We start from the raw sequence: 18442 nt of genomic DNA on the forward strand, positions 1-18442 counted from the left end.
GTTTAATTAGTTCTAAGTTCTGGGCGACTGATGACCTCAGAAGTTAAGTCGCCTAGTGCTCAGAGCCATTTGAACCATTTTTGAAAACAGGAAATCCGCTATAGCGAAACGCTGTATTTCTACTGGCCGAACTCTGAGACTCAATGGAAGAAAAATTATGGCCCGTACGTCAAATTTTTTGGAGTTCCGTCATTAACATCAATGGAAATACGACTGAGTTCCTTATCAACCATGGCGCCTTCCCGTTAGGTTAATCATGAAATCCTCTCACAGAAAAACTTAGTGCTCTGGGTAACCGACGTCGTTCTGTGATCTTACGATTTGATATCGATGTTACAAGCTATCACCATGGATGGCACGTGCTCCAGTTCTCTGTCAGGCAGCGGAAGCATATGCGCTGAAAGCTGTGCGTGCCCTGTGACAACCGAGCACACCACGGGGTGTTTAACAGGGGTAGTTCAGCGAATTTTCACCAGTTTCACAGGAAAGGTCCAGGAGACTCTGCACGGAAATATCGTGGCAGCAACGTTCTATCTCTGTATTTCATCTGGAAGTTTTTTTAAAATATTTAAGCTTTCATTAAAAATGAAACATCTAATCACAGCTGAAAAAATACAAAATGGCGATAGCCGGAATTTTTTTTAGCATTAGTTAAAAATGAAATAGCCAGTCAACATGCTTAAAAATGCAAAATGGCGCTGGCGGTAATTTTTTCCAGTATTCATTAAAATGAAACAGCCAATGACAGCACAATATTTTATTGTTAATCAATGTGCACAGCCCACCCTGTTCAAAACTATCTGAATTCGTTAACGCCATATGAACGTAGCTGTAGCAGGCATTTAACTCATACAAATGCATAAAAATACGTTTTATGGCATTACAAAACACACAGGCACACTACTGCCCATCCAACTTAGAGCTCTTGTTGACAGAATTACTAACGTAAAAATGTTATTCCCGTGTCTAAATTCATCATAAAAAATCATCCCCTCGCCTCCGAAACTGATATTAAGGCCAGCTAAATATTATACACTATTGTGCAAAACTTTCGATGTAAGTACTGGAAGATAAAGTACTGGAAAGTACTGGAAGATAAAGTTAATACCCTAGCGTGCGGTCACTACGACGTAACTGATTGTAATGCGTAAAAATAAATTAAATCATAATAATTAATGTTGATCTTTTATTTTCATCACATTACCTCTTTTATATGTTGTACAATTCAGTTTAATAGGAGGGCTAGAAATCTGACACCTCATGGTCACTCACTAATGCTCATAAGAATGTTGATACGGAGAGATAACGTCATCAGTATAAAAGACTAAATGAATGTTAGCAAAGCCGTTATAAATATTACATAAACATGGTACTAATCGAAGTCAACTGCATTCAAGTTAAAACATTCTTCTCCAAATTGCTTATCAATTCATCATTAGCACTTGTCAAAAATAGCAGAAATTATTAAAATTTTACTCATTTGTATCACACAACGCAAAAACGTCAGTAAGTTCCTCTCGCTCTGGTATATGACTTCCCACTGGACATATTTTTGTCTGCAAGACTAAAAAATACGAAAAAAGATAAGCAAAAATCAGGACTATTTGTTGCAACATACTTCATACTTACATTTTGAAGCTGTATTTGTGTGCACAAAATGTCTTGATGACACATGGATAGAAGACAGCAACAACCAATTCAGTGACTTGTTATGATTCATTGCTTTGATTTATTATCTATTTTTTCACTTAGTCAGCTAGTCACCAAGCATGTCATATTTCGTCAACCTGACAAAAATGTATCTGTGCCCATTCTTGTCAATGTTAGCAAGATAAAACTTGGCGATCCAATCAGCGAGATCAAACTTGCCTATACCGGCGTGTCTACGCATAGGAATCAGGATGCATGGCATTTTACATCAAGCCAAGTCGAATGTACAGGCAAGAATCGTGAGCTGTTCGTTACTTTCCAAAGAATTATTTTGTCAAGCATCATATATTAACCCAAGTCTACGGTATAATTGTTGATCATGAAAAATATTGGAGCATTATTAAACCTTCAAATAAATCGTTTGAATAGTTTTGAACATAGTGCCAGTATAAATCACATTCCGATCATTCAGCTGCTTGTGAGTGTAACGTTAACTAACACAAAATTCAGATACTTTTGAATTGTACTGGCTACACTGTTGCTTGCCAACTCATATGCAGCACTGTGGTGGGAGTCAACTGCATCTTGCAATGTCACCACCTGTAGCTTGAGCTATGCTTGTCTTCCAGGGGTTCCATTTGAAAAAAAAAAAAAAACCGCCACTGCTGGTGGTACCTACTTGTGTTGTCTCAAGTGGCGGCTCATACATTCAAAGTTACCTCACAAACACTTAAAGATGCATGTTCACTGGAAACTATTCGATATAGAAATAGCTGCACCCAGAAGGACCCAGCTGATCCACTGCAAACTAGCTGAGTGTTATGCGCACTATCAGCTATTTTAATGATTAAATTTGCACTGCTAGCAGCACTCTTGGGGAGAATGAGTGATGCCATAATGTGATGCCCATCAGTTGATGTAATAGGGCCCCAAATGACTGTACCTGTTACTGGGGACGGTCACTAAAGCATCACCTGAACATGCAATAAGCTAAGGTGACATATCTGTCAATGGATTGCTCAGCTGGTCGAGTTTGAGAGGGGCTGCATCGTGAGGCTGTAGGAGCCTGACCGATTAAAGTACTCGGTCGTAAAGCCACTTTATAAAAAGGGAGACAGGGATAATGTTGACAATTATCGACCTATTTCTATGCCATCGGTGTTTGCTACAGTTATCGAGAAAGTTGTATATACAAGGTTACTGGAGCATTTAAATTCACATAATTTTCTGTCGAATGTACAGTTTGATTTTGGAAATGGTTTAACAACTGAAAATGATATATTCTCTTTTCTCTGTGAGGTTTAGGACGGATTAAATAAAAGGTTGCGAACGCTAGGTATTTTCTTTGATTTAATGAAGGCTTTTGACTGTGTTGACCACAAAATATTACTGCAGAAGTCGGGCCATTATGGAGTAAGGGGAGTAACTTACAATTGGTTCGCCTATTACTTTAAGAACTGATAGCAGAAGGTAATTCTCCGCAATATTGAGAGTGGTAGTGATGTTCAGTCTCAATGGGGCACTGTTAAGTGGGGCGTTCCCCAAGGGTCGGTGCAAGGGCCACTGCTGGTTCTTATTTACATAAATGATATGCCTCCTAGTATTACAGGTGATTCAAAAATATTTCTGTTTGCTGATGACACCAGCTTGGTAGTGAAGGATCTTGTGTGTAATATTGAAACATTATCAAATAATATAGTTCATGAAATAAGTTCGTGGCTTGTGGAAAATAATTTGATGATAAATCCCAGTAAGACTCAGTTTTTGCAGTTTCTAACTCACAGTTCAACAAGAGCTGATATTTTGATGAGACAGAATGGGCATATTATAAGCGAGACGGAACAGTTCAAGTTCCTAGGCGTTTGGATAGATAGTAATCCGTTGTGGAAAACCCATGTTCAGGATCTTGTTCAGAAACTAAATGCTGCTTTATTTACCATTAGAACAGTATCTGGAATAAGTGACAGTTCAACACGAAAAGTAGTCTACTTCGCATATTTTCATATGCTTATGTCATATGGTATTATTTTTTGGGGTAATTCTTCTGATTCAAAAAGGGTATTTTTGGCTCAAAAACGGGCTGTTCGAGCTATATGTGGTGTAAGTTCGAGAACCTCTTGTCGACCCCTATTCAATAGTCTGGGAATTCTGGCATTGCCCTCGCAGTATATATTTTCGAACCTTGAACATCGCATCCCGTCAGCAATCGTTGGTTAATATATTAAAAAACTAGAAACCTGCCTCGATTGCGAAAAAAGCACCTAGTGTTAACCTAAGTTTCGGCGTAGATAACTACACCTTCTTCAGAACAATGAAATCCACAAATGCCTAAGAAGAGCTTTGTCAATGATTAAAAGAACACCATAGCTATACATTTATAAATGAAAGAAGGAAAACACAAACAGTACATACGTACAAAGTCAAAGCCACTACTTAACTTAATGGTGTACGCTCCACCTCACACCGGCCTGTAGGACTATAGGCCGGTGTGAGGTGGAGCGTGCACCATTAAGTTAAGTATGGCTATGACTTTGTACATATGTACTGTTTGTGTTTTCCTTCTTTCGTTTATAAATATATAGCTATGGTGTTCTTTTAATCATTGACAAAGGTCTTCTTAGGCACTTGTCGGTTTCATTGTTCTGAAGAAGGCGTAGTTATCTACACCGAAACCTTGGTTAACACTAGGTGCTTTTTTCGCAATCGAGGCGGGTTTCTAGTTTTTTAATACGTATATATTTTCTTTAATGTCGTTTGTTGTTAGCAGTATTAGCTTATTCCCAAGAGTTAGCAGCTTTCACTCAGTTAATACTAGGCAAAAATCAAATCTGCATTTGGAATGCATATCCTTGACTCTTGTGCAGAAAGGAGCGCACTATTCTGCTGCATCCATTTTCAATAAGCTACCACAAGAATCAAAAATCTTAGCAGTAGCCCAACCGCTTTTAATTCTGAACTGAAGAGTTTCCTCATGGCTCACTCCTTCTCTTCTGTCCAGGAGCTCCTGGAAGAGCTGAAAAATTAAGCAAATTCCAGTGTTACATTGTTGATTTTCTTTATTTAAACTTACGAATTGTCGCCTGAATACGTTTCTTGTATTTCATTTTATCTGTTTCTACTATCGTGTTATAATTTCATGTATTGACTCGTTCCATGATCATGGAGAATTCTCCTTAATTTGGTCCCACGGAACAATAAATAAATAAATAAATAAAACCACTGCCACCTCCGAAGTGTCACTTGTGGCTGTAGATACTCCACTATAGCCTGCAGCATCGCCGTATCTCTCCTCACTCAACCATGTGTGAGGTGTCAGGGAATGTGTCATCAAGACTCCACCTCTACTCACCAGTCTGTCAGAACTACATCCTTAGGCATAGTCAGAATGGGAAGGTGTATCATTGGACTACATCTGAAACCCGTAAAATTCCATGCCACGACTTTCGAACTCTTGCATTCTGAACTATGGGGCCTGGACGCCACATTAACACGTTCGATTTGTGGCTGTGTGCTACAATAAGTGTTGGTCCATTGTAGCTGAAAAGGTAATCGTTTCGAATGTATGGTACCATCTACCTGCCTGCAATCAATGATCACAATTGGCCTTGTCCTGCTGGGAGCTGTTCTTTTTATGATGGTCAGTATATATGATTTATCCACCGCTTACAAACGTGGTTACAAACATACAACGCTGTAGTATGCAAATTGACGCTTCTGGCCATGCTAACAAGGTAACATATGTCAGCTAAAATTAGTTAATCTTGTGATTGTGTATAAAAACAAATAAATAGGGAACACTTCCTTGTTGTACTTTTTGCCCTTCGACATGTATCATTTTCCATTCCTGCTGTTACCATTAAATTAATATATGCAATTTTACAGTCTAGCTCTTAGCACAAAACTTAAACAAAAGGTGGTAGACACGTCACAAAATCAATGCTAGTTCAATTCTTGTCTCACGCACAGTATGCTAAGATCACTCGATACATATTCAGAGCAGACACTATTATATTTGTTGTATGTGTATGGTTTCATTACTTCTTCATTTAAAGCTTAAACACTATCTTACCCTCACCTATTAATATTAGATCATCATGTAATCTAACAAACTCTTCACCTAACAGTGACTTTATTTTATTTATTTATTGCTCATTTAGCCTGACCAGATTAGAGGCTTAAGGTCCTCTCTCACTTCTGTTCCAGGAAACACATACCAGTGATATTACAAAAACATTCATAGAAACAACAACAACACTAACACTAATAATAATAATAATAATAAAAGGAAAGGGAAGTAAGAATGATATAAATTAGTTTAGCACATTCGAAACCATGTTTAATATTATCGGAAGAGGAAGGGATAAAGAAAGAGAAGATTGAAATGAAAGTAACAGTGGCTGTTGGCAAAGAACAGAATTTAAATAAAGAACTCTGGAGATATGCAGGAGGGAGATGGTGTGGCGAAGGGGGTATCAATGGCGACAGTAAGCTGCAGGCAAGTAATATCGAAGAAATGGCGATTATGATAGGAGGTGGGCCATTAGCTGCCTTTAGGAATTTGGAAGGAATTTAATTTCTCTCATATTTTGAGGAAGATTGTTCCAAAGTCAGGTTCCTGCTACAGAAAATGAATTATAGAATATGACAGAGTTATGTGATAACACGGAGAGAATTTTACTTTGTTCAGAACAAATATTTCTGCTGTGCTGATGAGATTATATGGTTCAAATGACTCTGAGCACTATGGGACATCACATGTCTATCGTACACAATTGCCAATTCTCGCCCATATGAGCTCTCATGCAAAAGTCTACAGTCAAGCTTCATTTTAAATTCGAAACGATATACTTCTTTACATTTCTGTAGTGACGATGATACCTTCTTAAGACTACAATTCTGTGTGCAATCGAGTGTAAGGGGCAGTCCACAATTATCCCCAAGATCTTTGGTGAAGAAGAGAAAGTAATTTTGTGCCCTTTAGGATTATGTGTGAAAGAGATTCTTTCAATGCAGTGGTAATGACTCTTTTGCGAGTGAATAACATTGTTTAGGTTTTAGTTGTATTAAGTTTCCAATCTATATTCTATATCCATTACGATAGGGCAATAAATCAGCATTTCCATGCTGTATGGCTGGGCGCAGGTTTGTTGGACTTGCACTTAGATATAACTGATGAGCGTCCGTGTGTAGATGATATTGGGAATGGGAGGGAACAGTTGACACATCATTAACATACAAACTATACCTTCAAACTGCAAGAGGAAAAATCTGAGTGTAGGAACCTTTTTATGGAAACGTCATCCAAAGACACTACAGAACGTCGGAATTACGGGCACTGGCGTCTGCGACTAGGCCACCCCATCGGCAACAAACGTGACTTATTACGTTGACGGACTGTAGGCAGAACGTCTCTCAATGTTGTTTGTTATTCAGTGATCACCACTGATTGCCACGATCGCCGTGGAGAAGATGTAGCTAGGTGCCGTATGGACAGGCCTTGTTTCCTATGAATGTCATATTCTGTTGCCATGGTAGAGGACGGTTTCGGACGCGGTTTTCCGTCCGTAATTTATTTATGTCCTTTATAACGAAAAGCATATTTTAGAGGGTTTCATGAGAAAAATAAACTACAGATGGAAACCCGCATCCGAAAGCGTGTAATGGTTCTTTATTTACGTGACCATTACGGCACTCCAACCCCAGTTCTCGATACCAGCAATATCGTACTACTTTTCTGCGAAGTAACAGACATATTTTTGTGACAATATTCACATTTGCTTTTATTAATGTATATGGTACTCCGATGTACCGATATATTACAGTGATATGGTTCTTGTGTGTTTTCATTTCTGTGAGACTGTCATAATCTTTGACTTACTTGTAACCGTTTTGGCGCGAATGCGCAAAGAGCAGTCTTTGTTTCACTTTGCAGAAGTTAAGATGTTATTTCGCTTTGTAAAAGGTCAAGTCTTGTGTTTGGTTAAAGTGAAAATTAAATATATGAATATTGGTACAAAACTATTTTCTTGATGATGTGACAATTAAGAAGAAGTATATGTGAATTTACAAGAAGTTTAACAAAAATGTGGATCGTGAAAAACCAAGTCAAAAATTATTTCTACCATACCACTGTTCAGATCTGGGATTGTTTGATCATTAAGAATTTCCTGAAAAACGTATTTGTTAGGTCTTCAAATATTGCTAAAATACAGATCTGGACCTTCTAGCAGTCACAGTGGAATCACCCTAGAAGCAACAAGATAAGCCATAACAACTTCGACGAAATCTACGTGGGAATCCATTCAAGATAAGTGCCAAAATTAATGACTTATTTACAGTGACTTCAATATTTCCATTCTGACGATACCATCCACAGTCAATAACTTTGTTGTTGCCCGATGAAGCGAACATACGCTGCGTGAGCAACATTATTAATCTGATTTCTAACCTAATTTGCAAGTGGTGGTATTGTTAGAAGCGTCATCCACCGACGCACCAAAGCATTGCGTTCATAGGAGATAAGGCTTGGCTATGCAGTAGCTACTCCATCTTCTCCTCTGTCCATCGAGGCAATCAGTCGCGGTCACCGAATAACAAACTACACTGCAAGACGTTCCGCCTACGAAGTCACATCGTTGTGGAAGTGGTGTCCTAGCAATAGGCGCCTCTATCGTGTCGTTGGACGACGTTTCCAGACTTAGGTTCCTATCCTGAATTTGTCCCTCAAGGCGAGCCCTCGAAGTTTCTCAGTATCATTTTGTAACAGTGTACAGTGAGAAAAGTAACGGGTCCACGACAACACCAAGTTTAAGCCACTCTTGGAATGAACTGCTATGATCTACATCTTCATCTATATCCATACTCAGCAAGCCACCTGACGGTGTGTGGCGGAGGGTACCTTGAGTACCTCTATCGGTTCTCCCTTCTATTCCAGTCTCGTATTGTTCGTGGAAAGAAGGATTGTCAGTATGCTCCTGTATGGGCTCTAATCTCTCTGATTTTATCCTCATGGTCTCTTCGCGAGATATACATAGGAGGAAGCAATATACTTCTTGACTCTTCGGTGAAGGTATGTTCTCGAAACTTCAACAAAAGGCCGTACCGAGCTACTGAGCGTCTCTCTTGCAGAGTCTTCCACTGAAGTTTATCTATCATCTCAGCAACGCTTTCGCGATTACTAAATGACCCTGTAACGAAGCGCGCTGCTCTCCGTTGGATCTTCTCTATCTCCTCTATGAACCCTATCTGGTACGGATCCCACACTGCTGAGCAGTATTCAAGCAGTGGGCAAAAAAGCGTACTGTAACCTACTTCCTCTGTTTTCGGATTGCATTTCCTTAGGATTCTTCCAATCAATCTCAGTCTGGCATCTGCTTTACCGACGATCAACTTTATATGATCATTCCATTTTAAATCACTCCTAATGCGTACTCCCAGATAATTTATGGAATTAACTGCTTCCAGTTGCTGACCTGCTATATTGTAGCTAAATGATATGGGATCTTTCCTTCTATGTATTCGCAGCACATTACGCTTGTCTACATTGAGATTCAATTGCCATTCCCTGCACCATGCGTCAATTCGCTGCAGATCCTCCTGCATTGCAGTACAATTTTCGATTGTTACAACCTCTCGATATACCACAGCATCATCCGCATAAAGCCTCAGTGAACTTCCGATGTCATCCACAAGGTCATTTATGTGTATTGTGAATAGCAACGGTCCTACAACACTCCCCTGCGGCACACCTGAAATCACTCTTACTTCGGAAGACTTCTCTCCATTGAAAATGACATGCTGCTTTCTGTTATCTAGGAACTCTTCAATACAATCACACAACTGGTCTGATACTCCATATGCTTTTACTTTGTTCATTAAACGACTGTGGGGAACTGTATCGAACGCCTTGCGGAAGTCAAGAAACGCGGCATCTACCGGGGAACCCGTGTCTATGACCCTCTGAGTCTTGTGGACGAATAGCGCGAGCTGATATGTAAACTAATATCAGTTGACAGAACTGGGTCCACCGGAGCGGATGTCAGCAAGAGAGCGCAAGCGGCCGGACGTGTCTCCGGACGACGTGCTGCGCAGCAACGTGCGGCTGCTGCAGCTGGCGGGCGTGTGGCCGCCGTCGTCGCCGCGCGGGCTCGGCCGGCTGTTCTCGCTGCACGTCGCCTCCGTCTACCTCAGCCAGGTGGCCAGCATCGCCATGGCGCTGCAGCTCATGTACTCGGCGCGCGGCGACATGCACGAGATCACGCAGGCGCTCATGAACGCCATGACTCTGGTCGGCGGCGTGCTCAAGCTGGCGCACCTCTCGACGCACGTGCCCGCCTACTGCCGGCTCGTCGGGGCGCTGCGTGACGTCATCAGGATTCAGCGCCCGCACTGCGAGAGCACCCCCAGCCTCATGGCCGTCTTCACCGGCGCCCACCGCAAGACACTGCGACTCACCTTCTGGCCCATCGCATACCTCAACCTTTTGGCGTTCGGCTGGTACATGATACCCGTCATCTCCTGGGCCACCGGTTCGGAAAAGAGACTCCTGCCTTTCTTCACCCTCCACGGAGTTGACTGTTACGATTTCGTTCTATACGTTGCCATCTATTTCGTGCAGTGCCACTCGATTTTCTACTGGTGCTTCATCAGTATCGGGCAGGACATGTTCTTCGTGACGAGCATGGTTCACGTGGCTGCCCAGCTGCAGATTCTCAATGTTCGTCTGTCGAAACTGGGCGGAGGACAGGAAACCGACAACGAATTTGGGCGGCTCTACAGTTGTAGAGCAGAGGACTGTGGCACGTGTGAGAGGAAACCAATGTCTGACGAGATGTACACGGAGCTTCGAAACTGCATCACGACGCATCAGGAAATTCTCAAGTAAGTTGAACAGTATTTATGAGTCTATTTGAATTAATAAATTTTCATCTTAAATCCAGTCAAGAACTCCACGACTCTAATCTGTATAGATGGTAGGGTACACGAGTGCTCAAAAGGTGACGAGAAGTTTTGTTCTTTGGCGTGTCGCACTACTCCAATTAGCGTGTTTTTTTTAGTTGTTATGTTTTTAAATGTGTATGAGGATATCTGTAAAGTGTTAACCATTTCATTCTGTCAGTTATCAGCTTGACAAGAAGAGAATACAAGCTTTCGAAATGTGGTACTACAGAAGAATGCTGAAGATTAGATGGGTAGATCACATAACTAATGACAAGGTATTGAATAGAATTGGAGAGAAGAGAAATTTGTGGCACAACTTGACTAGAAGAAGGGTTCCGTTGGTAGTACATATTCTCAGGCATCAAGGGATCACCAATTTAGTATTGGAGGAGAGCGTGGAGGGTAAAAATCACAGAGGGAGACCAAGAGATGAGTACACTAAACAGATTCAGAAGGATGTAGGTTGCAGTAGGTACTGGGAGATGAAGAAGCTTGCACAGGATAGAGTAGCATGGAGAGCTGCATCAAACCAGTCTCTGGACTGAAGACCACAACAACAACATCAGCTGTCAAAGAAGTTACATTTACTTTAATGGTATCGAAGATTGGTTGTGTCATGTACAAATGTGTCAGAGAATTTGTATTAACTTTTTTTATAGGCCCCGAAAAAACTGCATCGGAAGTTTAGAAATCGAAAATAATGATGTGGCAAGTGTGCTATGAGTAAAACAACTGTTTACGAGTAGTATAAACACTTCGAAGAAGTAGAAGAGAATTAACACCCTGGACACCCCAGCACATCATCGAGAGTTGAAGTCCAAAAAAACGTGAAAAATATGGCTATGAACGACCACCGAATCTCAATCAGAGAAATCGCTGATGCTTTTCGCATATCAACTGAGTCATTCCATGATATTGTTTGCGAAGTTCTGAGCATGAAACGTTCGATATCGTTGAATTTCGGAAAAACAGCGGCGAGCGCAAGCTGCTCAGGAATCGCTAGACGAAGCCCAAGGAAGCTACTGAAATGTGTCATAGCAGGGTTGAAAAGCGGGATTACGGATATGATATCTAAACTAAGGCTCAATCGTCCCAGCGGGTGCATTCTGGATCTCCGAGACTAAAACAGGCCAGTCAGGTACGCTCAAATGTGTTACGCCACTGTATTCTGTCGTTTTAACTGGATACTTCACCGTGCCTTCTTGCCACAAGGTCGAACGATCGACAGAAAGTACTACTTACAAGTTCAAAGCCGTTTACGTGAAAAAATCTGAAGAAAGTGTCCATATTTGTGAGGAAACAATTCATGACTTTTACGTTACTATAATTTACCTGAGCACACTTCGAGTCTCGTTTGCGAATTTTTGGCTAAAAAGAGTACTGTAATGATGACCCAACTTCGCATGTATCAGACATAGCTCCATATGACATTTTTCTGTTCGCAAGATTAAAGAAAACTTAAAGGGCCGTCATTTTAGAAGCACCGGTGATATTGAAGAAGTATCGCTCAGACGGCTGAGGGCTCTCGCAAACATCGAGTTCGAGAAGTGTTTCAGGCGTTGGTAAAAGACTGGAAAAGAGTATAATACCTGATGGGATTTTCTGAAGGGGTAACGCTGATGTTGTCGAAGTAACTAAATTCTTTGAACAAACAAATAAAGCTGAAATTCCCGTTAGTTTTTGGATACTTCTCGTATTTTAGTCGAATTTCAGAAGCGGTTAGAGTCAGTGCTATTTACTGTAAAACGGTCTCACACAACACACTGAAGCAGAACGGACTTGGTGATACCATGGTTGCGTAGTATATTAACTTAATTATTACCAAGAAATAAAACAGTACCCAGACGCTGCTAATAATGCTATTTGTTGAAAACAAAAATCCTGTTCTCCGTTCCAAAGGGAAAGGTACTTACATTGTTTTAGTACATTGTTGCGTGCATTTAGAATAAACAAGTTAGATTAGTTATATAGCCTTGTGCTGTAGAGTAACATCCTCCGCCATACTGTCCACAATGGCTTTGAAATACCGGTACTATCTACGCGCTCTTATAACCAGCGGCGCCACAGAGGACCAGCAGACAGTGAGCACACCGTAACGGGAGGGGGAAACGTTCTCCTTCGCCGCATTACGTTACGCTACGTAACCCCGTGGTCTCTGGAGCGGGATAAGGCTGCCCCACAGTGGAATTACGACAGTCTCGTATTCAGTCTACGTATTAGCACCTTAACAGGCAGCTGTCCTCTTGTTGGTGAGCAATATTGTGAATTTGGACTATTTCCAGAATGAGATTTTCACTCTGCAGCGGAGTGTGCGCTGATATGAAACTTCCTGGCAGATTAAAACTGTCTGCCGGTCCGAGACTCGAACTCGTGATCTTTGCCATTCGCGGGAAAGAGCTCTACCATGCCATGTCTCCGCAATATCCTGTCTTTCAAGAGTGCTAGCTCTGCTTGGTTCCCAGGTGAGCTTCTGTGAAGTTTAGAAGGTATGAGACGAGATACTAGCGGAAGTAAAGCTATGAGGGCGGGGCGTGAGTCGTGCTTGGGAAGTTAAGCTGGTAGAGCACTTACCCGCGAAAGGCAAGGGTCCCGAGTTCCAGTCTCGGCCCGATACACAGTTTTAAACCACCAGGACGTTTAAATTTGGAATATGTTTGTCGTTCGATTCTGGCTGGATTTCTGCCTTGGGTTTTATGCAAGGACTTGTAGTTTTTCAAGTTGTTAATTCTTTACGTAAACACGGCGGGCCAGAACTTGGGTTGTGTGATCATTTTGAATAAAATAATTTTGGGTATTAGACCAGATCATTATAAATCACCAAAACCCTTAAATGCCTACGTTTCGACCAACTATGCAGCTCACCTCTCCAGAGCGGTTAGTTGCTGGATACTGGTGAACGCCTTTCCCAATAATCTGTGCCGGCCGAGGTGGCCGAGCGGTTCTAGGCGCTACAGTCTGGAACCGCGCGACTGCTACGGTCGCAGGTTCGAATCCTTCCTCGGGCATGAATGTGTGTGATGTCCTTAGGTTAGTTAGGTATAAGTAGTTCTAAGTTCTAGGGGACTGATGACCTCAGACGTTAAGTTCCTTAGTGCTCAGAGCCATTTGATTTGAATGCATGCATGTCTGAAGGAACTTTGCATCGTAATTTGGAATAACACACACACCACTGTGTTGTATCTTACTTTCTGAGGTTGTTCTATCGGTCCGAAACAAGTAAAGGGACTATTGTTTTTACTAAATATTATTCAATAGCGCTATTAACAGCGTCTGGGTGCAATTACTTTAGGGAAGAATCTATCTCTGTGTTAATACTTGTTTTATTGTCACAATTGCTAATATTGGTAAATATTTCTTCGTTATCTAATTACGTAGATACATCGATGTTTCCAGTATTCTGCAGAAAAATCAGTATTAACACATGAAAATATTTAAAATTTTTGCTATTTCTCATGGGGTACACTTGAGCTACACCCCATTAAAGCCCTGTTTATGTAAGAACAGTTCACGAGTGTTTTTTGAGTAGTGTTGCCTCCTCTTTTTCTGCGCAGGTTCGTGCAGTTCCTGCAGCAGGTGATGAGTCCAGTGGCCATGGCGCAGTTCATGTGCAGCGTTGGAGCAGCGTGTGTCACACTGTACCAGGCAACGTTTGTAAGCTGGTACATTTTGTGCGAACTTAGATTTTATCAGTTTGAGTAAGATTACAGGGATCTATTTACAATTCTCACGCTAGTCATTCAGACAGATCTTTTAGTCAGTGTTTCACATCGTTGAAAGTCCTGAATGTAGGCTTCAGTCTATCTATTTCGCAGACAAAACAACATATGGTGTATCGTGATTTTGTTTTTCCATTATTTCTATTCTCAACATCAGTGGAGATTTCTGTGAGGTGTTAATTTCAATGTGTAGTTTGACACTAATAACTCATTTTGAAACTGGAACTTTGGGTGCAGGTAAACGGTACCTTGACCGCTAACGTTTTTTCAGACTCAGTGAGCCTTTTCACCATGGTAGAATGGCTAGAAACAGGCTTTGTTGTCAGATAAGTTTGCAACCATAGGATAATTTTAGACCAAAATATTGTTGTTAGAATATGACAATATAAAACTATATTTCAAAGTAATTAATTAAAAGGGACTGTCGTTACTGAATCAAAAGCTTCATATATTTACATCATAGAAACCTTCTCAAAATAATATGAAAGAAATTTGTTTTCTTTAAATGTTTGTTTTCTGTAAATGGTGGAAATATACACTGGCGTCCAAAATTAAGGCAAAAAATGGAAATTTTGCAAGGCTGCGTTTCTTTTGCCGCAATACAGTATACACAGGCGATAGTAAAGCAGAAAGAATGTAAAGAATACAGGATGTAAACAGCTGGAACGTCCATAACGGTAGACAAAGATGTTTCTCGTTTTTCCAACTTAACGGATTTGCACGCACATTCTGATAACTGGTTAATGTGCTCAGTAAGGGGTGTGACCACCTCTGGCATCAATACAGAAATGAGGACGACGGGGCATGCTGTGAATGATGTCATCAGTCTCATGTTGAGGCAATAACGACAGTTCCTCCTGCAGAGCTGCTCACAAGTCTTGGAGAGTGGGTGGTGAAGCTGACGTGATGCAGCCCATCTCCCAGACATGATCTATGCGGTTCAGATCGGGAAAGCGAGCAGGCCACGCTATCGGTGCAATATCTTCCGTTTCCAAAAAAACATCAAACACCTGTGTTCTACGAGGTCGAGCGTTATCATCCATCAGTACCAAGTCTGGGCCCACACCATCTCGCAACAATCGCACTTGTAGTCCCAAGATATCGTCAAGACACCTGACAGCAGCTCAACTTTGCCGATTCACCCATACAATTTCATGAGGAGGTGTTCATGCGGTCAACATAATCCTTGCCCCAACGGTAGTGATCCTCCTCGATATCGGTCTCTTTCCACAATGTTTGGGTCCCGAAATCGAGTTCCACTTTCCCTCCAGATGCAAATCCATCGAGAATAGCTATCCAGACTAACTCGGGACGCATCTGTGAAAAGAACATTGGTCCACTGTTAGACCGTCCAGGTGGCATTCTGACGACTCCACTCTAGGCGTTACCTTCTGTGAGGACGTGTCAGAGGCACACATACAGCAGGTCTCCGACAATAAAGGCCACTCTGCCGGAAAGCACTACTCCGTTTGATAGATGCCCTGACGTGGTTGTCAGTTGACCGGAATGGCACCTTCCGTGCAGAGCACCATCGTACGGACATCTGTTGACAGTTCCTATGAATACATCGTGAACAGACACAGAACGGGGAAATAGCGGTTTGTTGCTTTAATTTTGAGCACCAGTATAGTTGTTCATGTTCCTGACAGATTTGCTATCTGATGTTAGTAAGTATGCATTTTTCTTCACTAGCTGTTTGGTTTGGGTAGTATGACCTAGGTATGTGGACTGAAAGTGTGATGAGGCGACCATGTGAATCGTGAAGGGCCGTAAAATGAGGTGAATCCGATCAGAAACAGCAGTTTTTTAAAAATTTCGTCCTTTTACTGTTCTGATATAGGAATAAAAATTCAGTGTGTTAATTTCACAACCTGTGTAATGATATAATCACGTATTACATTATTTTTAGTTTATAACTGCAGTTATTATTTGAAGTTAATTGTTGATCGGTTTAACCTCCTCAATTGGGGCGAATAAGATCGCCGTTGTATTTTGTATGCAGGAACGGAATAAGTTGTCCAGTGGAGTTAAGTCGATCACTATTCTGATTTTTAAAATATATTGCTGTATTTGGATCAAAATTTTACAATTGTTAGACTAAACAAATTTTTACAAGCACGCTAAGCTTGAAATTTTTGCTATAGAAACACTGGCATTCACGAAATTTGACAAACAAATATTAATTTTTAGTTATTGTATGTCATAATAAATGCGGAAGGTATTTACTCAATGTCATAATCGTCTATCCCTTCATAATTAAATTTACTTCGCCTTCTATGTTCTGGAACAACTTATTTAATAATCTCAGCACTTTCTACCCCAGTTGCATCGTCAATTTCGGGAAAGAAAAAATAAACATTACCATCAAGAACTTTCTTTCTCAGAAATGCCATTTCTTAGGTGTCGCTAGAGGTCCTTTCAATTTTACCAATAAAAAACCTGAACCTTTTTTATGTAGGAAATTTTACCATCGTGAAGTCAGTTTCTTTAAATTCATGCCAATCCTTATCCTCCTCCTTGTCATTTTCTTCATTTGCGATTTGCATTTGACTCGTGCTGTTCTAGATCACTGTTAGATGTTCCAGATAGGGACTCCATGCTCGCCACCCTGTCAATATCATTTTAATTGAAGTCGCTAATAACAATTCCTTTTTCTGGAGTTAATGCTAAACGCTTTGCATGGCGCGGCTTTCCTTTTGTTTCATTAAAGCGAACTTGTTTCAATTGCTTTTAGAAGGCTGCTGCTCAAGAAACTTCTGATGAGCTGGTGCCATGTGCATTGCTATCGGTTGCTTCTGAAATCTGTGAAATAACTTTATTGGGACAGAAAGGAAAGATTCCTGCTTTTCTGAACCCATATATTACATTTGATTTGGACGTGATAGCTATATTTTCAAAAAAGTTTTCAGCAACCTAGGAAATTGGGATTTTTGCACCAGTCCTCTAGTCTTCCTTTTCCAATCGTCTAGCACATTTCTCCAAGCAAGTTTTAAAGGACTAAGAAGGACCACATCAAGTGCCTGACACAAATGAGCAGAATTAGGTAGTAGAGGCACAAATTTAATGTCCTGTTCCTGGCACAATTTAATCGCGTTAGATGACTCGAGAAATTGTCACCTATAATCACTTAGGTCCCTCTAATTGCCGGGCATAAGGCAAGACAATTTCAACTGACCATGATTCAAACATTGTTAGGTCAAACCAACCACTTTGATTCCTATTATAAACTGCACCTTCTGTCCAAGTATCGTAGAGGTGTTTTGCTCTCTGAACTGTGTGTGATGGGAGGACTGAGCCTTCGGCAGCTGCTGCTATCATCACACTGATACTTGACTTAGAACTATCCACTTTCTTTTCAGGATGTCTTGTGCCTCGCTTCATTATTACTTTCACTTGTCCAGGATTATCACAAAAGTTTGTCTCGTCTTAGTTTATAGTGTTGGAGGGGAGGACAACACTAAGGTCACTTCAAGGTTTTTAAACTAACCAATCACTGTTTCTCGGGTAACTGCTGCCTTTGTCCTCTTCACATTTTCATTTACTCTAACAGTTTTTATTTCCTTTCAGAAAAGATTTTACCCACTAGTGCCTAGGTCGATTGTCGCGAAATGTTTTTTCAGAGGAGATAGAGAAGATCCAAAGATGAGCGGCGCGTTTCGTCACAGGGTTATTTGGTAACCGTGATAGCGTTACGGAGATGTTTAGCAAACTCGAGTGGCAGACTCTGCAAGAGAGGCGCTCTGCATCGCGGTGTAGCTTGCTGTCCAGGTTTAGAGAGGGTGCGTTTCTGGATGAGGTATCGAATGTATTGCTTCCCCCACTTATACCTTCCCAGGATATAACGAATGTAAAATTAGAGAGATTCGAGCGCGCACGGAGGCTTTCCGGGTGTCGTTCTTCCCGCGAACCATACGCGACTGGAACACGAAAGGATGTAATGACAGTGGCACGTGAAGTGCACTCCGCCACACACCGTTGGGTGGCTTGCGGAGTATAAATTCAGATGTATATTTAGACGTAGGCAGATCAAAATACATAAAGATTTCAGACAGGAAGTTACACACGTCTGTTATGCTAAGACCATCGGGCAACGTAAGTGGCGTCTTGTAAGGAAAGAGTACACATTCAATGTTTAC

At 41.2% G+C, this 18442-nt stretch overlaps 1 protein-coding gene across 1 annotated transcript; it reads left to right on the forward strand.

Moving 5' to 3' along the window:
* The first annotated feature begins 9685 nt into the window (after positions 1 to 9685).
* On the forward strand, positions 9686 to 17223 carry LOC126412974 (uncharacterized). Its single transcript, XM_050082866.1, has 3 exons — positions 9686 to 10530; positions 14142 to 14241; positions 17041 to 17223. Exons 1-3 carry the CDS (start codon positions 9686 to 9688, stop codon positions 17221 to 17223), a joined length of 1128 nt encoding a protein of 375 aa, XP_049938823.1.
* The last annotated feature ends 1219 nt before the right edge of the window (positions 17224 to 18442 follow it).

The sequence above is a fragment of the Schistocerca serialis genome, chromosome 7, assembly GCF_023864345.2.
Source record: "Schistocerca serialis cubense isolate TAMUIC-IGC-003099 chromosome 7, iqSchSeri2.2, whole genome shotgun sequence".
Classification (NCBI taxonomy): Eukaryota; Metazoa; Arthropoda; class Insecta; order Orthoptera; family Acrididae; genus Schistocerca; species Schistocerca serialis.

What these genes read in the sequence shown, in the direction of transcription:
- LOC126412974 (XM_050082866.1), top strand. Translation starts at nt 9,686, where the DNA reads ATGTCAGCAAGAGAGCGCAAGCGGCCGGACGTGTCTCCGGACGACGTG. An exon ending in ACGCATCAGGAAATTCTCAA is followed by an intron (nt 10,531 to 14,141) that starts GTAAGTTGAACA and finishes TTTTCTGCGCAG; the next exon opens with GTTCGTGCAGTTCCTGCAGC. An exon ending in CACTGTACCAGGCAACGTTT is followed by an intron (nt 14,242 to 17,040) that starts GTAAGCTGGTAC and finishes AATTGCTTTTAG; the next exon opens with AAGGCTGCTGCTCAAGAAAC.